The sequence below is a fragment of the Diuraphis noxia genome, unplaced genomic scaffold (genome assembly GCF_037042655.1).
Source record: "Diuraphis noxia isolate RWA-SAM2 unplaced genomic scaffold, SU_Dnox_SAM2 contig0001, whole genome shotgun sequence".
Classification (NCBI taxonomy): Eukaryota; Metazoa; Arthropoda; class Insecta; order Hemiptera; family Aphididae; genus Diuraphis; species Diuraphis noxia.
In genome coordinates, this window is record NW_028301711.1 from 37,331,223 (window position 1) to 37,343,253 (window position 12,031).

General features: G+C 36.8%; 1 protein-coding gene and 1 pseudogene across 1 annotated transcript; both read left to right on the top strand.

Moving 5' to 3' along the window:
- Window positions 1-2,827: 2,827 nt before the first annotated feature.
- LOC149060647 (uncharacterized) lies at window positions 2,828-3,142 on the top strand. Its single transcript, XM_089229979.1, has one exon. The coding sequence runs from the start codon at window positions 2,828-2,830 to the stop codon at window positions 3,140-3,142; it is 315 nt and encodes a 104-aa protein (XP_089086105.1).
- A 7,924-nt stretch (window positions 3,143-11,066) lies between these two features.
- LOC149060648 (uncharacterized) lies at window positions 11,067-11,740 on the top strand (annotated as a pseudogene).
- The last annotated feature ends 291 nt before the right edge of the window (window positions 11,741-12,031 follow it).

A 12,031-nucleotide genomic window follows, 5' to 3' on the forward strand; every position in this document is an offset into this window, starting at 1 on the left:
GTCCCGGTCCTTCGTCGGCATCGCTAAGATGCAGGCCTGCCCGGCGGCACGGGATGTGGTCCCGGGTCGCCACCCGCTTACGCGGTTTAAGTCTTAGAGCCGTGCAAATTGTGTTTATGCGCTCAATACGGTCAATCCGAGACGCGCGCCAATCCCCCGAGGCATACCGCCCGCCCGCCGACCGAAATCGACGAGCCGCGCGGCGCCACGGAGGGACACGGCGCACGCTCTCAGCGCCGCAATCCCACGGGTAATAGGGTTATTTCACACGGGCACGGCCAGCCTCTCGGCCGTCTCCGCGCTCCCTAGACCCGGTTGGGGTTCTCGGTCGGGCTTAGCCACGTTAGGTTCCGCCCATTCTCGACACAGTCCTTATCCGAGCCGGTCCACAACTCCGGTCTCGCCAAGTTGTAATCGATCTCTTGCAACCTCTGCCCCTCTCGATCGTCAAACATTAGCCACCGCAACGCGCCCAGCCGGCGAGCCGGCGCCGATATACCGGCCCACCGCTGCCCGCGTGGCGACGACCCTGTCCCGTGCCGCCGGTGTGTCAACGCGGGTCCGCCGCGCCTTTCCCGTTCGAACATCCAGCATGTCATTCCATGATCATAGCCACCGAGTAATCGGATCAGGACAGTGAGTTATCATTGTCGGATTTCTTACGCGGCACCAGAGACGGCGCTAACGCGTCGTAACTGGGGACCGAAGTCTCCGGAACGATGCCATCTGCTCGCTAGTCCGGCGTGACCACTCACTATCGCATCTATGCGGCATGTCCCCTTGGGGGCTTTTACGAATATGCACGATATTTAAGAACACCAAGGCGCGTCAGACCCGCCCGGACGCCCGGGGCCCGACTGACCATCAGAAGGGTCCTTCACGGGGGAGCGAGTCGAGCCACCCGGGACGAGCGCTCCGGCCACCGCCGAAGGTCCGCCGCGACCGGCCCGAGACTTCCCCGAGTAAACCACTCGGTTATCACCCGCCCGCATTTATACGTCGGCCTGTTCAGACCCGACGTTCTTTCCACGAGGAAGTGCATCAGTCCGCCCGCGGCGAGCGCCCCGACTACTGTCGGAGGTCCGCCGCGGTCGGCCTTCAACTTCCCCCGGTGAACTCTCTCGTTTGGCTGCATTGTTATGCAAGATTTGGCGTAGCGGTGTATTCGAGTTTGTAAAGAGAAAAACCCGACTAGCGGCCTACGCCGCTAGCCGGGTAGTTCGCACCCGTCCGAGGACGGTTGGAGATGAGCAACTTTCGCCACGTGCAGTCATATGCACGTGTTTCCATCCAGAACCACGGGGAGGTACGCTCGTGTGCTGGCCGGGTTTTCCACGCCCGGCCAGCCGAAACCCCAGCGGCGGACGGGCGACCGAAGTTAATCAGTGCCCGTCCCCCGGCTGTGGTTTCGCTAGATACTGGTTGGTACAGTGACGAATCAGGTAGATCGGCAGTTTTTGTGTGGATGTTGTCGGTCCTCTGGACATCGGTTTCAGATGGGTACAAATAAATGGTATACGTATCTACAGCGTGTATTATTCGCCTAACAAACCATTGCAGAGTACAACCTGAAGTACCGTCGTCCTACCGACCTTTGTGCATGGTAAACACGATTGGAAAACTTTTTGAAAGAATTGTTAAACGACGACTAGAGACTAGAGACTATCTAACGAGGAACTCAGAGGGAATCTCAGACAATCAGTTCAGGTTTCGCAGAGGCCGGTCGACGATCGACGCAATCGAAAAAGTGCTAGACATAGTAAACCGCAACGAAGCTAAACCATGGAGACGCAGAGAACTATGTGCAAAGGTCTCAATAGATGTCGCAAATACATTTAACACAGTACCTTAAGACAAAATCGGAGACACACTTATACGAAAAAACACACCATCGCACTAGGTATTCGATTGCTAAGGAACTACTTCCGAGAGAGACTGCTAAAGCAGATGCTGGAGACAAAGAAGTCTTTTGCGGTGTACCACAAGGATTGGTCATTGGTCCTATCCTTTGGAACATTATTTACGATGATCTCTTGCAACAAAGGCTGCCTGAGGGAATTGAGATAATTGCCTTCGCAGACGACATCGCTGTGATCGGAATTGCCAAAAATACAGACTCGCTGGAAGTTGCTATGAACAGTGCGCTCCGATTTATAAGTGAATGGATTGCGATCAATGGCCTGAAGATCTCAGCGAGCAAAACATTTGCAATGACGATGACGTCCAAGAGACGTTATAGACGCCCACAGTTTGTACTGCTAGATGAGACTCTGGAGCTCAAAGAGCATATCAAATACTTAGGAGTCGAACTTAACTCCAAGCCTGGTTTTAAAGAGCATATAAAAGTGGTTCGGGCTAAAACACTGTAAATAACAGCCATCTGAACATGATTAATGCCGAATGTTGGAGGCCCAAGCCCCACCAGAAGGAAACTACTTAAGTCATCGTCAGTAGTAAACAGTCAGCTGCTGTACGCGGCCCCAGTATGGCAATCGACAATAAAATTTTGAAACCATAGACAACTCTTGTTGGGGCCGCAACGTACGATGGCTCTAAGGGTGGCTAGTGTTTATAGAACAGTGACAACGGCAGCAATCATGGTAGTGGCGGGCATAGTACCAGTACATCTCATGGCAAGAAGCCGACTCATCTGCATAGACCCCAAAGGAACCATTCAGATAACGCTAGACAAATAGTAGACAAACTCGTTTGGGGATGATAGCAGCAGGAAAGGGAAGAATTTACCACTACCGGACAGTGGACAAAGCGACTGATACCTGATTTATGCTCCTGGGTAACTCGAACACACGGTACGACAAACTATCATATGAGGCAGTTTCTCACGGGACATGGTTGCTTCCAGAGCTACCTCTTGTCTAGATCCACTCGGGTGGACAGCCCAGAATGCCTGTCTTTTGGTGACCTAGAAGACGACGCAGAACATACATTCTTTAGATGCGGACGATGGGCTAAAAAACTCACAGAACTTGAAGCCACAGTAGGAGAGGACGTCACGCCAGAGACGATCATACTTATCATGCTAAATAGTCGAGAGAAATGGTCAGCAGTTGAACGGTACGTCAAGAAAATACTGATTAGCAAGGAAGAGGAGGAGTTCCAAAGACACACCAACGCACCATAGTACGAGACTACAAAGGCGGCGGGCTGGCTAGCAGGCCTGTGAAAAGGACAACCATGACCTGAACAAACTAAATATGTGTGATATTGTAAGCTGTAAATAGTAAATAGTATGAATCCAAAAGCTAGGTAGCTAAGAAAGCTGGTACTGTATATACCGCAATTGTAAACCGCAGTTTACTGTAAGGTGACAAGCGCATATGATGTTAATATTAAAATTTTGTAATTGTAATTATTTTATACAAATAAATTATGGCGGACTGATGGGAATGCAGAGCAGAGGCAGTACTCCCCCGGTTCAACGATACCAAGATAAAAAAAAAAAAAGTAGTAGCAGTAGTAGTAATAGTAATATATAAATTTGGCGTCCAACTTTTTGTTCCGTCCATGTCACATATAATGAACAGAACCGCAACTTAAAGTATCAACAAGTAACAACCATACATATTATAGGTGATATGTTAGTAATATAGGTATTGGATACATACATATCTATGGTTTCACTAATAAACTCACTGATATACAAAGAAGAAAAATAATCTAGGTTTTTAATTCCTTGAAAATTTGATCTCAACTAAAAATTACTCTCTTTATTATATGCGTAATGTTCGAGTTAAAAGTGTAAAAATTAAAATATTAAAGTTTATTTATTATGAATTTAGATTGTGTAAAGAGTGATAAATATATTGATTTTACTACGAAATGTGTGTATTTTTTTTTTGAGTACACAATAAGTAGTCAAAATTATACTTTGATTTTCATCTTTATCTTTTTTGGTGGGAAAGTAAGTGTCGTATACGCACTTTTAAGTTGTATACTATATTATATTATATTATATTTAATTATCTTACTAAAACATCAATTAATCCGTTTCAGATCAGATTTAAATGTACAAAGGAGACTCCAGATATAAATAATCAATGCAATAAGTAAAAATCCTTTATTAAGTACTTTAAAAAACAAAAACTTTTAAAAACATACACACAAACAGATCAAAACAATCCAACGTATATCGTAGTACTCTGCATGTACCACGACTCTCCTCGTCTCTTATTTCTTTTGCCTTATATCTAGTTTACAATTTAGCTGCCTCTGCACTTTTACTTCACTGGCCTACATTACAAATATGTTTTTTGACTTGTTTACCAGTTGTCACCTATTACTACACTTTTGCTTTATATCTAGTTTATAATTTAGCTGCATCAGCACATTTGATTCACTGGCCTACATTACAAATATGGTTTTTGATTTGTTTATATTGACTCTGATTGAGCGCTATTTATTGTATCAAATGAGATTATTTAGACAATAAATAGTGACATGATTTTATTAGGATTTTCATCAAATAATTTGATCATTATGAAGCTGTATTATGTTTATGACACCTATAATGAATGTTTACATATAATAATTAAAATTGTTTTATGTCATGAAATAACATGACGTGTATCATTTGGTCAATTTATTATGGCGATGGATTTTATATTTATAAATTATATATTACTTAAACATATATTAAATTTGGTTGCTATTTAAATGCTTTACAGCTTTATCATCTACCACATAAAAACATAAAGATTTTAAAAATTGAATGAAATTGTTGTTTGTAAATAAAAAGATAATAAATATTATAAATTGTTCTCGCTGAATAAAAATATTTTTTTAATTGAACTTACGAGGAAAATCAAACTAATGATATATTTTTAGTTCTTTTCGAAATAAATGCCTACAAACTAAAATATTTTATTTTTTCAAATAAACAAAGAAAATTAATCGTGTATACTTCTAGGTTGTTTACAGACTATAAATTACAAAAATTCATCGTTATAGGTGAAATATTTTAAAGCAGTGATATTATGCAATATCATATGATACACATAGACGTAAAGGTACAAAAAAAGATTTTCAAGACTTCTATTAATATTAATAATAATTAATAACAGTATAAAAAATCAAATTTTAATTTTAGACTTCCAAATGTTGTATTTGGCATGTGCCAATTAAAAATAATAGACAAATATTACTTATTTTAGCTAAATGTTTAAATTGCATAATATTAAGCCAACGAAGCAAATGAGCTGAGGCAGCACTTTGTAAAATAATATTTAAGGGCACCACAGTAGAGAGACAGTGCGGGTTTCGAGTGAGAGACGATATATGTTGGTAAGCGATTCATAGAGACCCGTATTTTTGTGTGTTTGATTTATGTTTATTGTTGAATAAAGTTATTCAAAATAGTATTAATTGTTCATCGATTATTTTGTGTGCCATAGAGAGATAGGTGTACTACAGTGACGCCCAACGTCATTCGTAATCCACTACCCGAATTTCTTTTGAACATTTGTGTTTTTGTGTTTCTGTTTGTTTTTGTGTTGATTAAATACAAGTCATTTTTGTGTGTTTTACTTTTTGTAACGGAGTCACCGGAAGCGAACATCCGTTACTTCAAATAAAGTATACAAATGCCTTTATGGTATCATCTGCTGGTTTATTTCTATGATAAGGAAATATTTATATACAATATAAGGGGAGTGGACGGCTCGCGCTCCCACACCGACAAGGTTGTGTATGGATGCGCGGCGGTCCTTACAAAGTTGGGTATAGGTTTAATTGAACAATGAAGGGGCGACCCGGTTGACTATGATCAGCCCGCTCGAATAAGTGGCGTCGATCTATAGTTCCGGATGGGAAGCGTGGCCTAGGCAGGCGCGCTTGGGGGGACAGTACACGTTTGTTATCGGCCCTTAAAAGGGCCGTTTTAGGTATCCGGCAACTATACGGATTGAGTTGCGGGTGATGATCTGTTGGTGAGCCGTTACGTTGCTCGTTCTATTGGTGTTGTTGACGGCGCTGACTATAATGCTCGACGAGCCGCGTGGTTTCCGTAAGTTTCTTGCTCGTCTCGGCTCGTAAACTGCGTCGGTGTTATCAGCCCGGAAACGGGCTATTTTAATAATGCGGTGTGGTCGGCGTTGGCTTCAAAGATCGTCGCCGTTCGAGGGTCTGGACTCTGGCTAGTCGTCGGTCGTTCTCCTTTTCCTTCTTGTAGACAGCAATGAATCTTGTTTTGATGTCTTGAAGGAGCACTGGTTGACGATCAGTAAAATGCACCCGTATATATACCAGTTTTTGCTGTTGTGGCTGTTTTCATTGACGGAGAGTTCTGTTATGACGAGTGAATATGACCTCGATCCTATGATCTATTCTGCTCCGTTGATGTCATTTTCGCTCGTCATAATCGTTGAGCATACTTGTGAAGATTCACCTAGTTCTTATCCGTATGTACGGTTGCTCGTATGATTCTGTCTTGATATGTGCATTAAATTGGTGGCCGTGAGAACGGCCGTTTTATGTGTTGTTGTTTGTGCCGTATCATTTTACACATATCACGTGTTGAACTTTTTCATCAGATTTATCTCTCATGGCAGTAAGTCTACGACCAATTGGATCCAAAATTTTGATGTTTCACACACACGAGATGTTTTTTAAAATCCTCACAGTCGTTGCGGTAATCATCAATGCTAGCGCAGAAGAAGATATAGCTGTAATTGTATCTCTCGGAGCCTTTTTTGAGGCCATTTTATATGACAAAAGCATTCCTTTAATCTACACAACAGGAATTGCAAGACGATTACTCAGATGACAATTTCAAAAATGTAAAAAATAACTGGGGGGTTGAAAATTACTGTAAAAATAAAATCAAAAACTACTGAAACATTGTTAATCAAAGAATAGATATATTAAGCACCATAAATAAAAACATAGAGAAAGCGATACAAAAACGTTAGATTTAAATAAAGGCCTATTAAATAGTAGATCTAAAAGAGGAATTCAATTTTCGGGAATTTATATCACTTCTGTTGTAATGTCGCAATAGAAAAACAATTAAAAACTTTTTACACAAATGAAGAAATGCTAGGTCAACAAATTAACAAATTTAAAAACGTTTTGCATCAGACCATAAAGATCTAACAAACATAACTATAGAACTCAACAAATACACAAAAAATACTAAAAACAATATAAAATTATTAAAGGATAGTTTTTCAAAATGTATGACGAAGAAAAAATAAATCAGAAAATTATGATTCAAGGTGTCCAAGAAACAATATAAAATTTAATTTCAGTAATTCTAAAATTTACAAACAATGAAAGAGATACACATATTCATTTACACTGTATGAGCTAAGCTCGTAAGCTACATAAAATTCCAGTAAGAATCATAAAATCAAAAATACTGTATAAACGACTTAACAAAATTAAAAAGAGCAATCGAAAGAGATGAATATGAATTAACCATTAGAACATTTTCATACATATTATAACTTACCAATTACCGAATGTCAATTTTCAAAATAGAAAATTCTATTTAAAATCAAAATACTTATCCAAGAAAGATCGGCAAAATGGAAACTATATCAATACATTCCAACTCATTTTAAGTTTTACGAGTCTATTTGCATTATATACTCAGAAAAAACATATATAGCGATAAATTTCATGAATGATGAACACAGGATAATATCAGGAATCGGCCTACAACACTGTGACCCACCAATCACGGACCTATGTTATACTCCAACATTTTCATCTGATATTACTCTTTCCCCAAAATGTGTAGAAGAAATTTTTAAAAACAAAAAATTAGATATAATTAATCAATACTGCTATTTCCAATGCATTAAACAATATGATGACGACTCTATAATAATAAAACAAATTGGAATAAACATATACAACACAAAACAATGACAAATGAGTTTTAAACAGCAGTATAAACTTTGAAGGCTAGTTATATTCTGCAACTGAAGTGTAATAGGCGATTGAGTCCGAAAAAAAAAACAGTTTCCATGACAACAAAGGAACGCAAACCACCAATGAATAGTTTAAACAACGTCAATGATTAACTTCCATATTTTTAGTTCAATTTTCCAAACACAAGGATAGTACTATAAAGACAGTCCACTGCTTTGAATGTAATGGAGTACTGTATTTGTAATAGTTCAATATAATATGTTAGAGTAAAGAAAGTATAATATACGATTAAAGTGTAGATCGATTTCGTCGTAAAGCGAGAATGTTTTTGTTTCGTTTAATTTTCTTTTAAAAGAAAATTATACTTATTTTGTATTTATGTAGTGTTATCATTATTGAAACGTTTTAAAATACTGGATAGATAAATTCACACTAATGCTATTTTCATTTTAACGATAATATTATTTGCAAATAGTGGGAAATGCTCATAAAAATTCAATACCAATAACATTTCACCTCGAAACGTATGGTACGTAATCATCAACTATGGTGGGTTTCACAAAAAGTAAAGTGAATTATCCGTAATTTGAGCGCCAACGAAATTTCACCGGATTTCTATACGATCAAGAACGCAGCCGAATAGTAATGAAAATATTGGTCAAGTAGAAAAAAAGAGAAGAAAAACGTGGTGACCAAAAAGTGCCTTTAACTGATTTGGAGTGGAACCGGAAAATGGTACAGGAATGAGTTGAAGAGGAGATCGAGGGTGTGAATTGTACAATGAACTCGATGGTGGGCGACGCTAGTGGAAAATCGGGTCGTTTATTTCTTCACTATACACCTTATTACCGCCATGTGGTAATTTTCACACCAACAAGTTTTATGGAACCTCGAAAACGTGCTCAGAAGTGAACTAGCCCAACGAAGTTTTATCATAAAATGTAAAACGATCCCCGGAATAGTAGAAACGCGTATTGGTATATTATGTATTTCCTATATATGTAATATATAAATATATCGTGTCACAATGTTTGTTATCAAACTCCTCCAAAACGGCTGGCCCGATTTTCATGAAATTTTTTGTGTATATTAAGTAGGTCTCAGAGAGTGATGTAAACTATTTTTCACACCCCTATTAGATTCTGAATGAAGTGATGAATGTATTGATTTTACAATGATGTGTGTTTTTTTTTGTGTCTGTGTACAGCATAACTAGTCGAAATAATGCTTCAATTTCAAATTTTGGGGATGGTTTCCGATGTAAAAGTGAATATCCTTGGCGCATTATAGAGGTCAAAAGTAAACATTTTCCAACAGTTTTCAATAAAATCGAGAAAAACAAAAAAAAATATGACAGAAAAACTGGAATTTTTACGCAAAACCAGTTTTCGACTAAATCGATATTTTTATATGGTTGTAATTCAAAAACTAATCACTGTAAATACTTGAAATTTTACCTAATGTTTATGTTAGTGTTATATATATACAGTTTAATTTTCAAAAAGTTTTGACTTTTTTTGAGTTATTTATAGACCACTGAATTTTTCAATTTGTTTGAGAATTTATTTTTGAAGTGCCGGTAAAAAAATGTTGGACGACCAAAAAAACTTGAAAATTTAATACAAGGTTCTTTATGAGTTGTTCTTATTGTAGCTAAAAAAAATTAAAAATCGTAAGTCACAATTTTTTTTAAGCGTTTATAGTTCAAATTTTTACGAAATCTGTCGAAAACGCGAACATTTGCAAGTAATTTTGAAGTTTAAAAATCATAAAATTTTTTGTGTTTATAACTAAGGATTAAAAATACAGCACTAAGTTTTCTATTAGTTTTCCTTCAAGTAGCTATAGAGAAAACTCAAATCATCATTATAGGAAAAATGTTAAGTGCGTTTGAATTTTAAATTTTTACGAAGTAGCGTAACGATAACGATTTATCCTCAAACGATTTTAAATATTTGTTATTATTCAAAAAGAATATGTAGTAGATACTTGAAAATTTTTCCAGTTATTAAGATTGGCATTTTCTTTACATGATTTTTTTTTTTTATTATTTAATAAATTAAATAAAATGTTTCAGCATATTATATGCTATTACAAGTTTACAATTGTTTAATTTTACATAATAGAATATTGTTATTATAATGTTATATAATTGGGACTGATAGTTAATAATGAGCGCATACAGCGATAACGGAGTGTAAAGTATGTACGATGCGGCATACGTGTGTTCATGATGGACGCTACAGCCGAACTGATTACATGATTTAATTTTCAAAATATTTTGACTTTTTTGAGATATTTATAGACAACTGAAATTTTTTTTTGAAGTGTCGACAAAATTTTTTTGGCCCAATCAAAATACTTTAAAATTGAATACAAAGTTCCTCATAAGTTATTCTAATAGTGGTTGAAAAATTATAAAAATACATAGGCACACATTTTTTTTATAAGAATTTAAAATTCAAATTTTGACTAAATACGTAAAAATTACGGCAATTTTCAAATTATCTTAGATAGAAATTCATAAAAGTTTTTCTTTTTAAATCTAAGATTTGAAAATTTAATACAAGGCTAATAATATATTTTTACAACAGCAGTTGAAAAATAAAAGAAATGCATAGTCACATTTATTTTACAAGCATTTAAATTTTAATTCTGACAACATACGTAAAAATCACGAAAATTCGCAAATTATTTTAAGCTAGAAATTCATAAAAAAATTTCTTTTAAAAATTTCTAATAATCTATAATATATCCTAAACAGATAAAACGTATCCGTTCAGAATCGTTTTTCGTATACAATGATACCTATCATTGCATTCAAATTTAACCTACCTTAGTCAGAGGACCCCACCACCAATGTACAGCAGAGCGATTCCCAGTTACCCATTTTTTTTTTTATTTTAAAGGGTGGCTCATACAGGGATTTATTTTAATCTACGACAATTTTTTTTTTTTTATAGAGTTTCCGTTGGTTACCAAACATATGAAATTATTATTATTATTTTATTTTTATTTTTATATTTAATCGCCGTTTCATTTATTTAATCAATGGCCACACTGACCGATCAGCCGCCGCTGTCGTTTGACGTATTTCCAAAGATATATAAATATAAATTTATTTATTTAGTTTAATATGAACTTTAATTGTATCGATTTGTGTATTTTGTACAATGCCAGCAAGACGCAAGGGGTCTGATTTGGCCCGTCGAACGACCAAAAGTACAAGCATGCGAGATAGAAGAGCACAAAGAAGAGACGTGCAAATCCAACCGAACAATGGAAATGTACGTGTGAACATAGTGCGGATGCGTGAGGCACAAGCTGAACAAAATCAAATAAGACGATTAGAAGCGCATCAATTCGTAGTTGACACACGCAGAGCAAATGACCGACAACGCCAACAAGTACATAGAGAATTTTCATCCAATTCATTCCTTCGTCTAGCATTCGAGTATGGGCCCGATATTGAATATTACGCTCATTCGAAAGTAGAATTGGTGCTATGGACAAGGAATGTCCGCATTGTAATGCGCTGAAGTTCAAAAATGAGCCATCCGGCATGTGTTGCGCGTCAGGAAAAGTGCAACTACCGGAAATTGAAACACCACCTGAACCATTGAACGGTTTACTTATCAGTACGGATCCAGATTCTAACCTGTTCCTGAAGTCAATTCGAACATTCAATTCATGTTTCCAAATGACATCGTTCGGAGCAACAGAAATAGTTAAAAATAATGCTGCAAATGGCCAACAATTTAATTCAACATTCAAAATCAAAGACCAAGTTTATCATAGAGTGGGCTCATTGCTACCAATGCCAAACGAACACAGACTAAGAGACTGACAATTTTTTTTTTAATTCATATAATTTATGATAGAGATGTAACTTTAAATTTATTAGTTAAGATATAAAAAATACAATGAATTCAAAAAAATTAATATTTGGTGTTTTGTTATTTTTATGGGCCTTCATCTTTCACAGTGCTCCATTCATCTCTCAGTCATATATCACGACATTCCCACACACTTACAATACACACTTACAATAAAAAAAAAAAACACACATCATTGTAAAATCAATACATTCATCACTTCGTTCAGAATCTAAAATAGTTTAAAATGTATATCATTTATA